This window comes from Epinephelus lanceolatus, chromosome 18 (assembly GCF_041903045.1).
Source record: "Epinephelus lanceolatus isolate andai-2023 chromosome 18, ASM4190304v1, whole genome shotgun sequence".
NCBI lineage: Eukaryota > Metazoa > Chordata > Actinopteri > Perciformes > Serranidae > Epinephelus > Epinephelus lanceolatus.
In genome coordinates, this window is record NC_135751.1 from 6,724,791 (window position 1) to 6,743,248 (window position 18,458).

Sequence of the window (18,458 nt, forward strand, 5' to 3'; positions counted from 1 at the left end):
ACATGTAGCATGTAAACTCACTTCAAGTCAACCTATCCTCATTGCTAATAATGTATGAAGGATGATAAAGAGGGGAGGCGTCTGTGTGTTTCTTCCTCCATATGTGCAGCATTCATAATGCCTAATATTTTACCTCCCCAGTGGCGAAAGTTGTTCTGTGTGTGTTAGTGAACCTCCTCTAGTTGTGTAGCCTACAGTAGGCTATAGGCTGGTTTACTGTCAACACAGTGCTTCAAGTTAGGAAGCTCTAAGTCGGCCTATCTTTTTAAAGCTGAAGGTTGCAGTCTGACCCGGATCAATCAGTCAATCAATCAAATCTTTATTGTCATTTTGCTTGTAAAAACAAAACGAAAGGGTGTTTCTCCAGGATATCACTTTTACAGTAGTTTGTTGGATTACAAAATTTTGTGTTGGAAATTATTATTTTTTAAATTAATATAAAAGCCCTGCTCTGAACTATCTCTGCCATCTAATTAAGTGGCTTGTTGCCTCAAAACTCCAACAACAAGACAGCTATTTTCAAAGCAAATCTAGGTAGTCCACCTTAAGTACAAATCAAAAACAAAACAGCTCCTAAAAATGAAGCACTCCCTTTTGTTGTCAGATGCCTAGTAATAGTGTCATCACAAAAAGTGTTGGCCTTGTACATTTCTGTAAAACATTACATTTGTAAGTTATGTAATGCATACATTAAAACTTTACATTTTAGCAATGCTGGTTATATTTAGACACAAGCAACACTTTTTGTGGATAGGAAAAGATTATGTTTTGGCTTAAAATACCTGCTTCTCCTTGTACTATCCCAACTGGAGATGCAGCATGTTAGTAAAAAACAGCTGTTCATGCCACTGTTCCCAGTGGTAAAGCTGTAACAGGTTGCAAAAAACACCCATATTTTTAGGGACAGCCTAAAAATCTGCTGGAAAAACAGTGATGGGTCACTAAAAACACCCAAGTTTAGAACAGTGACAGGTTGCTCAAAAATACTCACATTTATGCCTAAAAGCCGCTGGAAAAATAGTGACAGGTCACAAAAAACAACCATGTTTAGCGCCTAAAAAGCCACTTGTTACATAATGACAGGTCGCTAAAAACGCCCATGTTTGGTACATAAAAAGCTGTATGTAAAACAGTGATGGATTGCTAAAAAAAAACAAAAAACAAAACAAAACAAAAAAACATATTCAGTACCCAAAAAGCTGCTTGTAAGACAGTGACAGGTTGCTAAAAAACACTCAAGTTTGTGTTTGGTGCCTAAAAATCCACTTGTAATGCTGGTTGCTGAAAAACACTCACGTTTGGGACCTAAAAAACCACTTGCAAAACAGTGACAGGTTGGAAAAACAGCAAGGGGTAACCAAAAAACATCCAGGCTATGTGATGTGCCTAAAAAAACTAGTGGATAAACAGTAACAGGTTGTTAAAAAAAACACCCACATTTGGTGCCTAAACATTTGCTTGGAAAAACAGTGATGGGTCACTAAAAATACACCCACATTTGGTGCCTGAAAAGCTACAGTAAAACCAGTGACAGGTTGTTGAAAACACCCACATTTGGTGCTAAAAAGATATGCTTGAAAAGCAGTGATAGGTCATTAAAAAACACATTTAGTCACTAAAAAGGTGCTTGTAAAACAGCTACAGTTTGACATTTGGTGTCTACAAATTCGTTTGAAAAACAGTGATGGGTCAGGAAAACAACCAACCTATGTTTGGTTCCTAAAAAGCCACTTGTTAGACAGTGACAGGTTGCTAAATAAACACCCTGTAGCCTGATGCTAACAATTTCTTCTGGTGACTGGGATGGTGAACTCTAAATTTGAATTCCACATTAGGTCACAGAAAACGTAAAAAAAAAAAAAAGAAAAAAAGAAAAGTTTGAGTTGAGCCATTATGTAGAACATTTAGAGGCAAATTGTTTGGTTTCCATTTGTTTGGGGAATTCTGTCCAAAGTAAACTCCCCATGATGATAATGATCGCAAGAGAAAGATATTTTTTACATTTCAGGGTTTTTGCATGAACATTTATTTCATGCTATTTATAAAATGAATGCGGGATAAATATTTTCTGCAAAGAGAGATGGATGAAGAGAAATCAGTCAGTTTGAAACTGTGATCAAGAAACTTTGGCACAGCAATATCTGCTTTCTTGTCATAAAGAATGTTCCTGTGTTTCTTGGCTAAAGCACATACTGTAGCGGAGGAAGCACAGAAGCTCCTCATTTTCCATTTTGAGAATTAGACCTGTTATCATGGCTACCAACTAGACCCTTCTCTCTTGCAGCACACCCCCTGAGTTGCAATGCTGTTCAATAAAGTATGAGAGCGCTGAGTGCAGTGTGTGAGGTGACACTCTTTGTTTTCTTCATTACAACCAAGGCAGCCACTACAGTGTCACCACAGGACTTTTGTACAGCAACTGAAGTCAAACAGAGTCGTTCTTTCCCAGTCTTTCAATTCTTGTTTCACACTTTCAAACCAAGATTTTCCAAAACATGACCTCAGGTTCTCCGTTTGTGTCCAGCCCAGTCACCTTAAGAAAATGCTTGAATTTCTGTTGGAATTTCTGCAAACAAAGTATCATATCAACGTTTCTAAAGTGACGTAGTATGTGAGCTGACTTTGTCTTTGGGAGGTGGAGGGGATGGTGGATGGCATGACAATTAGGCAATATGCCTGAAAGCATGAAAAGATAGAGCAATAAAAACGAAACGGTGCATGATATTTCAAAGTTAAAAATTGCACCTTGAATCCCAATATGTATAATTTAGACTTATTGCTTAGTTTTGGCTCAATAAATCAAATAATAGACTCACCATCTAGTAATTTAGAAGTCTTATCTCATAATTTTTACTAGTATCTAATAGTTAAAAAACAATACAATTAACTTTTTTAGAATTTTCTCAAGTCAAAAGTGTGACCTCATAATTTTGATTTAGTAAATCTCACAATTTTGATATAAGCTCATAATTTTTCCCTACATTTGAATACAGACCTGGTTAATGTGACGTGAGCCAGCATGAACAATACCAGGACCCTGAAACTGAAGCAGCTAAACAGAATCCATTTTATTAGTTTATATAAGAACAAGAACATTCCTTTATTAATATTCTTCTATAATTCATTTTTTATATATTTAATAAGAGACAACATGTTTGCAATTTATATCAGTATATAGTGAGGTATTTGAAATGAGTACCCTTTTACAGACTGCAGGAGGTAGCTGTGGTATAAACCATTTTTCTGCCTTTAAATAGTAATAGGACCATCAGACAGTGCAGTCAAGTCCCCTGGGTGAGACTGTCATTTTCATGTCATGAATCAACCCCTTGCAGGTCAATCACTAATTTGTGTGGCCTGGTTTTGACACCATATAAAGACAACCTGTCCCAGTTTGCAGTGGAATTGAACCCTTTGTGGATGAATATTTTAACAGTGTCTGTGTAAAACAAACCTGCTTCAGTGCTGACCTTGGCTGACAACTGATTTGTCAGTCTGGCTTTATACCACTTTGATCTACTTGTTTTTGTCCTCAAGCCCAAAGCTGGCAGTTATTTAAATGGTTATAAAGATGGCTACATAACTCAAGTCTCATGAGCATAGACTTCTGCTGCAGGAATTTTACAACCTGTAACCTGGATATCACACTCCGGTTACACATAGCTCTGTTTATGTATGTATGTATGTATGTAGTCAACTGGAAGTCCATTGTACATTGTAAAAAATTAACTTCTGTGGCAGATTTCAGACAGACCGTATGTACCGTGCCACAGGAAGTTAGCATAAAACACATGTAATAGACTGATGAAACATTTTTTTCTTTGTTAAAAGTTTGATGCCATGTGTATATTCCACAAGACTGGGCATCCAAAAACCCTCAGAATTAAGCTCTCTGCCATTTCTGTGGTGGTGTTTCTATCATCTGTAAAGAAATGCATTTCCTTGCGTTGAGCAAACACAAGGACACAAAACAAAACTGTGAAAATGAGACATTGCCATAACCCAAACTTGTAAGCCTTTGGTATAGGCTCTTATTGCGTTTTCACTCTACTTTACAGACTAAGACGTTTCATGTATGCCTTGTCAAAAAAGTGACAGTAAGGGCAACTGTGTCCTCTTTTTGTGCTGTTTGATAGGTGATTAAGATAGGGGATAATGGGACAACCCATGATCGAAGAATTGGTGCTGATAATACTGATTTTCTTTCCATTATGTGACAATTTTTGTGTCACTATTTTTCTGGTTCTGGCACAGACAGATGACATCAACATTGTAAATCCCACTTAAAAAGCTCTCGCTTGGTTTGGTTGTTTGTTGAACTGAGGAAACAGCAGGGCACATATTTATCAGACTGCTCAAAGTGAAACTTTGGACTTCAGTGAAAGATAAAGTTTTCCATTCTTCACTTTAACTCTTACTCACAAACTTAAGAATAAAAGCTAATTATCAATTTTCTTGCAATTAAAATGAAAGAAAGCTCCGAAGGTGTGTGAAGTTTGTTAGGAGTGGAAATGACTGCAGTACAGAAACAGAAGTACTTAGCACTTACCTTTTAGCACTTACCTTTTGAGACACATTTGGACTGAATCATCATGACAAGTAACTCTGAATATAATCATTTAGGCCTATCATTTGCCTTTGATTTAAACAGTTGACAAGGCATTACATCACTTTTGCATTCATCAGTGGTGCAGACAAAGTATAAATTCTGCTTGCAATCACTTGCATCTTCATTGTCTGCACTTGTCACTGTGGCACTAAATTCTCCTTATTGTAGGGTTTCTCTGATGTACCTTTTCTACCAGCTGCAGAATCTTTCACTGGCTCTAGTTTCTTTTCCTTTTGGTTCCAGTTCAGCCATTTTCCACTTATTTAATCTCTATGGATACATCCAAACAATATGGATTGTGTATGTTTGATAATTTCACTTGTTAAATTCTACTGAAGATTTCAGAGATTCTAAAAAAATGTAAAATGTGACACTGTGTCCTAACTGGATGTGAGCATCACACTATCGCGCCACATTGCGATACATCAGACATTCTCTGTCCACATTGGATCTGTTAAATATGGAACTCTGTTACGTTATGTAAATAAACCACACACCCAGCAGCTGTGGTCTCAGAGTAGATGATGGATGAGTACGTACTTCCTTTTTATTCATACTAACAACAATACTATTATGAGTAATATACAGATATTGTAGTACTGTAGCTCCCATATTATATCATACCACCATCTCCAGTTTGTAAAACAAGCTGGCTTGCTAGCATCTCACACAATTCTTACTTCCTGGTGATCTCCCTCCAGCCAGATGCCACCTAATTTGGGTTTTTGTAGTAAAATAAGTAGCTAAGTACCCTGTGGATATTCCTCATTGAAACCCCCTGAATTAGCCGTTCCTTGTCCGTTGCGGTGCTTCTGGTGTGAGCAACAGAATTAAAAATAGAGAGATGCAGTGTCAGGAACAAAGGAACAAATATCCTTGTCTCTGATTGGCTATTGTTCTGAACACACATGATCAATCATAAGCTGCTCTTTAATATTCTTTAATGTTCCTCCTTCACTGTCACTACATTACATGAGTAAGGCAATAATTTGTACAGTACAGGCCAAAAGTTTGGACACACCTTCTCATTCAATGCGTTTTCTTTATTTTCATGACTATTTACATTGTAGATTCTCACTGAAGGCATCAAAACTATGAATGAACACATGTGGAGTTATGTACTTAACAAAAAAAGGTGAAATAACTGAAAACATGTTTTATATTCTAGTTTCTTCAAAATAGCCACCCTTTGCTCTGATTACTGCTTTGCACACTCTTGGCATTCTCTCCATGAGCTTCAAGAGGTAGTCACCTGAAATGGTTTCCACTTCACAGGTGTGCCTTATCAGGGTTAATTAGTGGAATTTCTTGCTTTATCAATGGGTTGTGCAGAAGTCAGGTTAATACACAGCTGACAGCCCTATTGGACAACTGTTAAAATTCATATTATGGCAAGAACCAATCAGCTAACTAAAGAAAAACGAGTGGCCATCATTACTGTTAGAAATGATAGTCAGTTTGTCCGGAAAATTGCAAAAACTTTAAATGTGTCCCCAAGTGGAGTCGCAAAAACCATCAAGCGCTACAACGAAACTGGCACACATGAGGACCGACCCAGGAAAGGAAGACCAAGAGTCACCTCTGCTTCTGAGGATAAGTTCATCCGAGTCACCAGCCTCAGAAATCGAAAGTTAACAGCAGCTCAGATCAGAGACCAGATGAATGCCACACAGAGTTCTAGCAGCAGACCCATCTCTAGAACAACTGTTAAGAGGAGACTGCACGAATCAGGCCTTCATGGTCAAATAGCTGCTAGGAAACCACTGCTAAGGAGAGGCAACAAGCAGAAGAGATTTGTTTGGGCCAAGAAACACAAGGAATGGACATTAGACCAGTGGAAATCTGTGCTTTGGTCTGATGAGTCCAAATTTGAGATCTTTGGTTCCAACCGCCGTGTCTTTGTGAGACGCAGAAAAGGTGAACGGATGGATTCCACATGCCTGGTTCCCACTGTGAAGCATGGAGGAGGAGGTGTGATGGTGTGGGGCTGTTTTGCTGGTGACACTGTTGGGGATTTATTCAAAATTGAAGGCACACTGAACCAGCATGGCTACCACAGCATCCTGCAGCGACATGCCATCCCATCCGGTTTGCGTTTAGTTGGACGATCATTTATTTTTCAACAGGACAATGACCCCAAACACACCTCCAGGCTGTGTAAGGGCTATTTGACCAAGAAGGAGAGTGATGGAGTGCTGCGGCAGATGACCTGGCCTCCACAGTCACCGGACCTGAACCCAATCGAGATGGTTTGGGGTGAGCTGGACCGCAGAGTGAAGGCAAAGGGGCCAACAAGTGCTAAACACCTCTGGGAACTCCTTCAAGACTGTTGGAAAACCATTTCAGGTGACTACCTCTTGAAGCTCATGGAGAGAATGCCAAGAGTGTGCAAAGCAGTAATCAGAGCAAAGGGTGGCTATTTTGAAGAAACTAGAATATAAAACATGTTTTCAGTTATTTCACCTTTTTTTGTTAAGTACATAACTCCACATGTGTTCATTCATAGTTTTGATGCCTTCAGTGAGAATCTACAATGTAAATAGTCATGAAAATAAAGAAAACGCATTGAATGAGAAGGTGTGTCCAAACTTTTGGCCTGTACTGTAAGTCTGATAAATACAGGCCCTGACCCATGCTGGCAGCACAGTCTGTTCTCATTTTTACTTCACCAAAAGCTGAGTCCCAATTAAACACCCAGTCCCTGTTAGTAGCCCAGTGTGGCTACACATTTTGACAATTAAATGCCTGTCTCAATTAGACGCCTGGTCTGGTTGCGAGGCAATTCATTTTTTTTAATAGAAGTTCTTTGGATATATGAAACCGGGTTGTTGGCAACTTCAAATTATGTGTCCATTCCTCGATTACCTTGTAGGTTATTCATATTCCTTTACTTTGTAACGGTCCTCATATCAAAAGAATCAAAAGCGTTATTTATAAAAATGACTCCAAGTTCTCACTATTGTTTTAACAGGATAAAGTGGTGTTGTGTCGGTATGCCAGGTGCCATATTCCTCAAGTGCTGTAACTCTCTGATGCGCTGTCTGTTGCAGCTAGATTGAGTAAATGGTTCATGATTGATATATTATCTTAAGCCTAATTTTTATACGTAATAAAAGTATAAGTAATATTCACACTGATTTAATTAAACATTGTGTTTGTATTCCCTGATCTTAACTGAGCACCAGCTTTATGAGAAAGGAATTAAAGATCTGTCCCAAATATAGGCCTGTTGATTTCAGTGATTTAAGCAAACAATAGCCTGAGCTATAAATATAAGTTTTACAGTATTTTTTTAACCCTAACAAAGTAGTTTTGTTGCCTAACGGTGACCATTTTTACAACATACACCATGTGCTACAATGTATTTAAGCTGTGCATCACCCTGCACTAAAAAATGCCCTGTGGGTCTCTATGAGACACTGAGGGGTTCTGACAAAGCATAGGTATTTGACAACCTTGGAATGAGAAGAGGTTGTAGCAATTCAAGGTCTAACCAGGCTTTATTTAAGTAATCCTTCAAACAATATATAGTTTTCACAAGCTTCCTAAATGATCCATAAGCATTTCCTTATTTGTCAGCACCACTTTGAAAACAGGCGAAAGCAGATTTTCTCTGCTTCTCCTCACGGGAACATGCAAGTCTCTGGAGAGATGCTTGCAGGGTTTGCAGAAAATCTGAAACTGTGTGTATTAATGTTGTAAAGGGCTAATTATACATGAATACCCTGAAAAAATGAGAGCCAGCCAAACTTAATTCACTTCACAGAAGTGTCCTCATTCCTTAAGTCTAACATTTAACTGGGACTGTCGTTATAATAGGGGCTGCAGTTGAAAATTGGCCGAGATTGCTAAAATGTCTCTTAATGAGCAGTGTCCCTGTAACTTCAATCTGTATAAATATAATAATCACAATAATCACAAGTTTAGAAGTACAATAACATACACAGTTGCAAAATTAGCTGGGTATTTAGCTGAAAGCACACTTTTGACATTTGAGGGCTCTTATGTTCAAAGGTGCTTAGTGGTTGACGAGTGTTCCCAGCAAACAAGACAGAGTACCTGAAGTAAAACTGAGCTCCAGCTACCAAAACCTAACCCATTATTCTTTGCTCTGTAGCCAAGCCTTCCACCAGATTTCACTCAAGTTGTTAGGTCTCCTAGTAACAAATAGGCAAACAGTTGACTGAAAACACAAGCTCCTTAAATACAGAACCATGTTTCAGCAGCAGTTGTCAGCCATCACTTTACAGCAGAGGAATGAATGTGAATGAAAAGTGATATTTGCGCTCATCACATTATTATACATTGTTACATTGTGTATGCAGTTCTTGTCAATTTGGTATTAGGGAGCAGAGATGTAGACAGGAAATGAAGAGGAAGAGAGAGGGGAGCATGACATGCCCCAGCCAGAGCCATACGGCATAATATGGCATCTAAAACACCAGGACTCTCCAGTAATTATAATTTCAAGTCTGAGTGCTCTTTTTTCATGGTGGCACAAATACAGTTGCTAAGCAGTTTTTTTTATCAGGTGTCAGTTTACCTCTTTGGTTCTCATTTTTACACAAAACTGCACTCTTACCACAACAGAATGTTTGTGACAGAAGCACCTCTCTGAGTGAGCTGTCACAACAATAATTTCCACTTAAATTCCTGAAAATTTCCAAGACCTTTTACATTAACTCAGAAGAACTATTTAAATTGGTACTAGTTTGTTAATTATTGGCTTAATTAAATCAAACCAAGTGCTAGTGCAGTGGTCATCAGCCTTTACTATCAAAACAGCCATTTTTGTCTGGTTCATGATGATAGGCTACAGTTTGCATGGGCTCACCAAAATTGGACTAAACAATACCAGATGAGGGTTGCCTGGTCTGATGAGTCTTGATTTCTGCTGTGACATCCAGATGGTAGGGTCAGAATTTGGCAGAAACAACATGAAAGCATGGATCCATCCTGCCTTGTATCAACAATTCAGGCTGGTGGTGGTGGTGTAATGGTGTGGGGGATATTTTCTTGGCACACTTTGGGCCCCTTAGTACCAACTGAGCATCATTTAAACACCACAGCCTACCTGAGTAGTTCTGAAGGCAAAAGGGGGGTCCAACTCAGTACTAGCAAGGTGTATCTAATAAAGTGGCCGGTGAGTGTAGGTCTTAATCAGCAATTTTTTAGAATCATCTGTGTGGGAGACCCCTTAGTGAACTGAGATCCTTCAAGTTGAGCAGTCGGTTTTCTTCTCTCTCTTTCTTTTTTCTTTTTGCCAGTCAGTATGCAGTGTACTTCTGGGGACTTGACCCAGACCCAAGGTGAGACTGAGCGACTTAGAGGCAGCTGCCCAGCTGCCTTCTGCTTAGAAGTAGTGAATTTACCACTCACTTAGTCTCTGAGTCTTTGACTGACATAATTCTGAGTCGGGTACACCCTTAGTTTGACCACAAGGTCTCTCTGCAGTGGCCACCTATCACTGCCAGCTTTACCTAAAGGTTGGCTGGCTGCATTTGGCTGTGAGGTGGGAACAGCATTGGTATTGGTTCATTTCTAAAGCTTTGACACAGATGCCTCCACCGTATAGTTCATCCCTTTTAACTCACATAATCCTGGTAGTCGCTCACAGAGTAGGTTTTTGCTTCACATTCCCTTAATCAGAACTGAACTTGGAAGAATGTCATTCCCCTAAATGTGGAATAATCTGCAAAGGACCTTAAACTTGCACACTCTGCCACCCTTGTGGCTATTTAAATGCCTTATTTCAGATCTTCCTTGCTCTAATTGAGTGTAAATGCTTTTAACTATATATATATGTACACCATAGCATGTTTATCATCTTGTATTTCTACCTTTAGCAATATATTGCTATAGTTATTTCTTGTTTTGTATGATTCTGTTTTAATTGGTAGGCATGATGGTTCTTTGTTTGCTTATTGCTGATTGTTTTTAATATCTTTTGTTCATGCTCAGCATCATTGAAAATGAGGGTCTCCCTCAATTGATATCTGAGTCTTAAATAAAGATTTGAATGAATTAAAAAATGATTTGGTACTTTGATTAGCCACCATGATTGAGGTTGAGCAAAATTTTAGAGGAAGAGGTGCCTGGCCGTAGACGTATGACGTACATTTTAGTTGACAAGATGATAAAACATTTTTTATTTGAGGTATAGCTACCACTACAATACTGAGTGGAATGAATGTGGAAAGAAAGAACATGAAAAAAAACAACAAATGTGTGTTAAAATTAGCAGGAGGAGAGCTAGTTTTCATTACCTGTAAGCAGCCGGTGGGCAAAGGTAAATTATAATGTTCAATCAATCAATTTTATTTATAAAGCCCAATATCACAAGAAACAATTTGCCTCAGAGGGTTTTATAGCATACGACATCCCTCTGTCCTTTGGACCCTCACAGCGGATAAGGAAAAACTCCCCCAAAAAAACCTTTAATGGGGTTTTTTTGTTCTCATGATGTGTTCAATGTAATCTTGTAAAATGTAGCTGTCGGTGAGAAACTTGAATAAATACAGCTGGGAGAAATTTATTGATGTTTTCACAGCACTATAAAATAGATATTAATGAGGGAAGTATGATGTATCATATATAGTAAAAAGGCTTTTTGCTTATTTTTTAAAGATGTTTTTCATGTGAAAGAAGGTTATGGTAAAGGTTGTTTTATAGATTTTTGAATTTATGCTCATTCAAAGGTAGTGTAAAGAATGACTGAGTGATTTTAAAACAGTTCTTTTTTATAGTGTAGATTTCTGTGTTTCCCTGGTACAAAACAAGAATAAATAACAACAAAAAACAAAAGAAACACCAAAATAAAAACACTGGTATCAGCTTTTGGCCAAATTTTTATTCAAACATTAGCATCAATATCGACCCAGAATTTCAAAATCGGTGCATCCCTGGTTCAATTAGAAAGTTAGTTTGTACATTTTATTATCATTTTAGAATGTCATGTATTATGTTATTGTTTATTCATCTAATCAAGTTAATTAGTTTTTTTATCATTCATTTATATGATTATGTAACACATACAGGCACACGGGGGCCACACATATCACTGAGTTACTTTATGAGTTGCCGTGATAAAATTCATACAAGTTGGATCAGGCTGTGATTTAAATTTTTTACTTTGACTTTCGGTGTGATTCTGAATCCAGCCCTCAGTGGGTTGATGATTTTGGTTTCCATTGGCAGTTGTTACGTCATTTTGTTCTCAACAAATTACACAATGTACATCAGTAAAGGTTTTCAACTTCATTCATCAAGATCTGATGTGTGATTTAAGTGTTCCCTTAGTTGTTTTGAGCAGTGTATGTTCCTGAAAACATCTGAGGCAAGAATGCAATGCACTAACAGAATCCTGATTCATATTTGACCACAATTCATGAGCAGTGATTAGCTGTGTTAGAGACTCCTTGGCTCTGATTTTTTCTTTTCTGCAAGCTGTGGTTGATTCTAGCAAATGCCATTAGAAACGCAAGAACTGGGAGGAGCAACCTGCTTTTTGAAGACTATCTGTCTCATGTGCTTCTGTGTGGATACAGTCACAGTTTCAGCAAATATGAAAAAAGTTGTTTCTTATAAAAGTTACCAACTGCATCTTCAAAGCATAGAAAAATAACAGCATATTAGTGTGTTTTCCAACCCTCTGTGCACAAGAACTAGTCTTGTATTCTCTCTCTCTCTCTCTCTCTCTCTCTCTCTCTCTCTCCCTCTGTGGCATAATCAAGAGAGGAAAAATTATGTTTGCAGCCAGGTAAGATGTTGTTTACTGCTCAACTTTCACTGGGAGCACAGTGACTTGTTCTTTCCTCCTCTCTTCTCACTTGTGTGTATTTTGCACTCTCTGTACACTCCCTGACCCCTACACTTCCCTGGCGTCTATACAATCACCTGTTCACCTCTACCCACACCATCTCTACCTGCCTCCATCCTATTGTTACCTGTCTGTACTCCCTGCTGAATGGCTGACTGTCTCCCTTTGCCCCCACAGATAGTCCTTGAGAGCGACATTAACCATGATGGCCTGCTGGACTTCCAGGAGTTCTCCCAGTACCTGTGGGCTCATGAGAAGAGGCTGTGGAACATATTCCACAGTCTTGACCGCAACAATGATGGTGTGGGCACGCTAAACCCCCACAAATACACATAAGTGCACACACGCACGCACGCACACACGCGCACACACACACACACACACACACACACACACACGTTGTTAGATACTTAGAATAACAATTTGAGCCTGTCACTGATAAAAAATAAACTTTAAGTGGATGTAAACTTTTGAACAATTGCCCTCAGAGATTACATTGCAGCCTGTTTCGTTGCTACTGGCTGCAGTGGTCTTGCTCAACTCTGGGCCAATGTCAAAACTTTTTGTTTTAATTAGTCACTTAGACACAAAAATGGGAAAATAGGGTACGGGTTGGAAAACGTTGAAGTTTCCCTTTAAGTTCTCTGCCACTTCCTGCTACTTGTTTTCCTGTGATCCACATAGCCTAAAATACATTTAATATTATCAACTGAACAAACATGTTAACACTTTGTGTTCTGTCTTGTAGGTCGAATTGATGTTGGGGAGATCCAGCACTCACTGCACAAGCTTGGTGTGGAGGTTACCACGGAGCAAGCCTCCAGGATACTGCAGAGGTACAGTCTCTGTGTGTGTGTGTGTGTGTGTGTGTGAGAGAGAGTGAGAGAGAGAGAGAGAGAGCCATCAAAGACAGAAATATGTCTGCAACAGGGAAATCGTTTGAAAAGTCATCTGATGTAAAGACATTATTGGTGAAAACACCTCTGGTGCACGGTGTCTGTTAGAAGCATCCAAAAAACATACATTTGTAAACCTTTTCCTGTCAGTGTCAGACATACAGCGGGATAGACAAAAATGACTTTAACATAAAGTTAACAAGTCAGGACAGTGCAAATATCACAGATGCAATTTATTAATTTTAGTGTAATGTATAGAACATGTAGAGCAGAGGTAAATGTGAGGAGTCATTTATTAAAGGCAGTGTGAAGAAGATAAGGTGGAGTAAAAGAGCCTCATAGCCTGAGAGAAAAAGCTGCTCTCTAGTCTACACCAAATATTGTGACCGTCTGGCCAGTAGTCATCTAGATATCTTGCTTTTGATGACAGCTGAACAGCTGACCGACCAACAAACCTTCAGAATAATGTTTTTTAGCCTTTAAGAACCTGGTATTCAGATTACACTGATGGTTTCACAGCTTTCTATGTATATTTGTGTGTAAAAAAAAAAAGGATTTACATTGTGATGCATTAATGATCTCAAGATTCAAGACTAACTGTATTGCTCCACAAACTGGGACATAAGACATAGTACATACAGTGGCATGCTAAAGTTTGGGCACCCCTGGTCAAATCTTATTCACTGTGAATAGTTGAGTAAGCAGAAGATGAATTGATCTCCAAAAGGAATAAAGTTAAAGATGAAACATGCATTTCAACACTTTAGGCAAGATTACTGTATTGTTGTTTTGTACAATTTTAAAATGAAAAAAAGGAAAGGAGCACCATGCAAAAGTTTGGGCACCCCAAGACGTGAGCTCTCAGACAACTTTTACCAGGGTCTCGGACCATAACTAGCTTGTTAGGGCTCTGGCCTGTTCAAAATCATCATTAGGAATGGCCAGGTGATGCAAATTTCAAAGTTTTCTAAATATTCTGACTCCTAAAATCTTGTCCTAACAATCAGTAACCAGGGGCTCTTCTAAACAGTTGCCTAGCACTCTAAACTAAAATAATTGATGCCCACAAAGCAGGAGAAGACTATAAGGAGATAGCAAAGTGTTTTCAGGTAGCTGTTTCCTCAGGCACCCCATGTACAAGGCTGTTGCCCTTTGCTGCATGTCACTCCCTCTCTCTCTACCCCCTTCACACTTGTCTGTCCTATCCATTAAAGGCTGAAAATGCCCCAAAAAATATCTTTAAAAAAAAGGGGGGGGACTGTAGAGGTCAAGTTGAGGTCTGGAAGACAAAGAAAACTTTCTGAGAGAGCTGCTCATAGGATTGCTAGAAAGGCAAATCAAAACTGCTGTTTGACTGCAAAAGACCTGCAGGAAGGTTACAAAAGGTTACAAAAAGTGTTAAGAAGCTGTGATACATGTCAAATGGGGCACTACTAAGTACTTACATGAGATGAGTCATTGACAATCTGGCTTGACGTAGTGAGACAACAGTGAGAGTCAGTTTCCTGGTTAGGGGCCTTTCAGGACACAGGTTCAGTCCAGTACTTTTGGCGTAGCACACTTGAGCAGAGAGAATGTTGAGTCACTGGCATCTGTTGGACGCACACAAACAGCAAACAGGTCAAAGGTACTGTGAGGTAGCAGACAGGCAGCGATGTCAGATGAGCAGAGGTTCTAATACCAGGTGACCACACAAAGGAAGCCAACACGCCTGTGAGGATCCGGCTGTAGGTAGGTTGGAACTGGCAAGGAGTCGAGGAACCAGCGGTGATGATGAGTGGATTCTGCACACATAAGCCCCCATTGGGAGCCTAAAGGGGGTTTATTCTTAGCTGTAGAGCCATTTTTGACATTCCCATAACATCTCTCCAGAATATTTTTGCCTCTAGTATTACAGTCCACATATCGATTGAATCCAGGCAACGCAGCCTCAAGTTTTACAATGGTTAAAATCACCTAAAATAAAACGAGGTGCTTCAGGAGTGCATTTTAACTCTGTCTGTGAACACTGTCTGCTATAGTAGTAGTTACATTTGCAGCGTTTCCACTGGGCGGGATATAAACAGTGCATAATAAAATGTTCCCAAATTCACATGGAAGCTAAATACGTCTGAGACTTAAAGTTCAATGTTGGGATTGCAGACTGACTCCCTTGTGGTGTATTGTGAGCACCACGTTTGGTTGACGTAAATGCAGGTACCACCACCTTTGCTCTTGCCTGAGTTATTGTTCCTATCAGTGCCCACCAGAGAACAGCCATCCAGGGCAATGAGCGAGTTAGTCTTATCCTCCTGTAGCCATGTCTCGGTGAACACAAGCAGGCATGAGTCCGGGTACTTGTGTCAAACTGTGGTGTTGACTCTGAGCTCCTCCACTTTACTCTTCACAGAGCAGACATTTCAGAGAAGCACTAACGGCAGAGGTGGTCTGTCTGTCGGATTCAGGGCCAGCAGTTCCCTCAGTAGCTGGGGGGCAGTTGTGTGGCTGGGGCGGAGAAGCAGGAGTTGGTCTCTGATGTAGTGCAGGAGTGCTGCCGGCAAGGTGTCCCAGACCACTGGTGTGGAGTGGCATGTTGCAAGCCAGACAATTAAGTTCAAAAGCAGTCCTCTCAGTAAGAACAGCATCGTGTTGCACTAGTTGAGCACCGTGTTGTGGTTAAACACCATATTAGTAGAGAGTAAATGTTAAAAGATGACCCACATGAACAAAGACACTAAAAAAAAAAACAGAAACACTGAGGCAGCAGCACGAGGCAGCCTGGGTCGCAGCAAAGCGGTGCCACCAGAAGTTTTTAAGGATCTGTTATCTGTTGACACTGTACTGTAAGAGTTATACTGTTCCGATGTAACTCTCTCCTAGCATGGACAGGGATGGCACTATGACCATTAACTGGAATGAATGGCGTGATCATTTCCTGTTCAACCCTTTTCACAACATGGAGGAGATCGTCCACCACTGGAAACACTCCCATGTAAGTCACCAGGTTCCAGTGATAGTCATGTTCCAGTTGATAATAATGACAGTATCTGAATTCTTTACACCCTTAGATGTAGACTGGCTGGACTTGAGTCACATGACTTGGACTCAAGTCAGACTCAAGTTCCAAATTTGTTGACTTTAGACACAGCTTGACAAAACCAAAAAAGACTTGCTACTTGACTTGAACTTTATTACCAATGATCCGTGACTTAACTTGTACTTGAAACTTTTGACTTGAAAATACTTGATACCTTCCCCCAAAGCCAAAGACACTTAATTTCCCAGATCCACTTTGTTTGAGACGTAACAACTTCCAGCAAACTTGTTTTAACAAAAAATAAATCAAATTTACAAAAATCATTCATGAGTTTTGAAAATGTAATATATTTTCCATATGTCATTAAAAAGGCATTACATTTAGTGAAAAACACATTATGACTTGTTTGAAGCTTAAAGTTTAGAACTTGGGACTTAAAATACAAAAAAAAGACATACTTTAAAAAGAATTTATCAGTTTTGTAAGTTTAGTATATTACTGCTTTGTTGTAAAAATGGGATTACATTTAGAGAAGAGCAAAATATGTAATACTTGTTAAGGACTCGACTTAGGAGTTAAAATGGGACTTGCCTGTCTTGACTTGGGACTTGAATCTGGACTTGCCTGTCTTAAAGGGCCAGTGTGTAATATTTGGCATGGTTTATTGTCAATCTGAATCTGAATCTGAATATTCTACCCATTAATATGTTTATACAAGTGTATGTTCGCTATAAAATAAAATTCGTTTGGTTTTCGTAGCCTTATAATTATGCTTTTATATATATATATAGCAAGGGCCTTGCTTTAGAGAGATCGCCATCTTGCGCCGCCATGTATGTACGGCAGACCGAGTGGACAATCCAGCCAGCCAGAGAACGCGTTTCGTGTGTATAAATGAACCAACGAAGTCAGCGGAAGGAAGGAAGAAGGAGGAGGAAACAGCAGAGAGTGTTAGTAGTTCGTCGATAGAGAGTAGTGAAAAGTTTTTTTAGTTATAAAGTTTGCGAATGGACCACACTTACCACGCAACAGGAGAGAATGAAACCGAACCGTCATCTGCGAGGAAAAGAAGACGCAACTTCACTCCTTGTGATGCACTCTCTGCGGCGCTTTTCCTCCTGATGATATATCTCCTCAGCGATGGCAGCAGTAGCACCGAATCCCATTCTGTGCATTCAGCCTCTCTTCTCGCCCGCTCAGCATCAAACACATGGAGTTCCTCATCTGTATGCTCCGGCTCAAACAGGTATGGCTCTGGGTCTGTGTCCGCTACAAGAAACTCTTCAAAATCGCGTTCAAAGTCGTCCATTGCAGCTACTATAGTCCAGAGATATTGCTAGGCTAAATAAACGTCTGAGCACTGTTACCGGCTACGCTGTCAGTCAGTGTGCGGGCTGGAGATTGGCGGAGCAGAGAGGGGAGGGTTTCCCCACTCAGTATCGTAAACGAGTATGTGTGTAAAGTTATGAAGTGTGTCTGTTACGCCAGCAGAGTCAGAGTTTGGGACGGAGTGGAGTGTTATTGGAGTTTCTGGAGTGCTCAAATAAACGGGCCTTTTTCCCGAACGCTCCTCTGGTCTCCTGCTCGTGAGGGATTCATTACAATATCGTAACATGGTTTAGATTTCTAAATAAACATTCACCTTGTCGCTAGATAGACCTACTCCTGAAAAACTTGTGCGCAAGGCTTTTTGTCCCTACGAGGCCACCGTCATTTACCCGATGGGAGGGGTGAGCAAGTGAGCCCTGCAATCTAGAATTTGACCACTGATGTCACTGTTTCCAACGGTTTTCAACCCATTTTACACACTGGCCCTTTAAATTAGGACTTAACTTGGGACCTGATTTGAAACATGCCTGTCTTGAGTTAGGACTTGAATCAGGTCTTGCCTGGCTGGGACTTGACGTGGGATCTGACATGAGATTTGCCTGTTTTGACTTGGGACTTGAGGGCAAAGATTTGAGACTTACTTGTGATTTGCAAAACAAGACCCACCTCTGGTTAGTGATGTGGTAAATCTGGTAAATGGGAGTGAAGAAGATGATGCAAAACTGTATAATGTATTGTTTTTATTTAAAACAATTTGTATCTATTTCACAATAAGGAGGATTCAAGATA

General features: G+C 39.7%; 1 protein-coding gene across 1 annotated transcript in view; it reads left to right on the plus strand.

The window, feature by feature from the left end:
- LOC117269071 (mitochondrial adenyl nucleotide antiporter SLC25A23-like) overlaps positions 1-18,458 on the plus strand; it is a 37,043-nt gene that overhangs the window by 1,085 nt on the left and 17,500 nt on the right. The window contains exons 2-4 of the mRNA XM_033645917.2: positions 12,606-12,729; positions 13,177-13,264; positions 16,184-16,295. Of these exons, the coding sequence (XP_033501808.2) occupies positions 12,606-12,729; positions 13,177-13,264; positions 16,184-16,295 (324 nt within the window). The remainder of the gene's footprint in view (positions 1-12,605; positions 12,730-13,176; positions 13,265-16,183; positions 16,296-18,458) is intronic.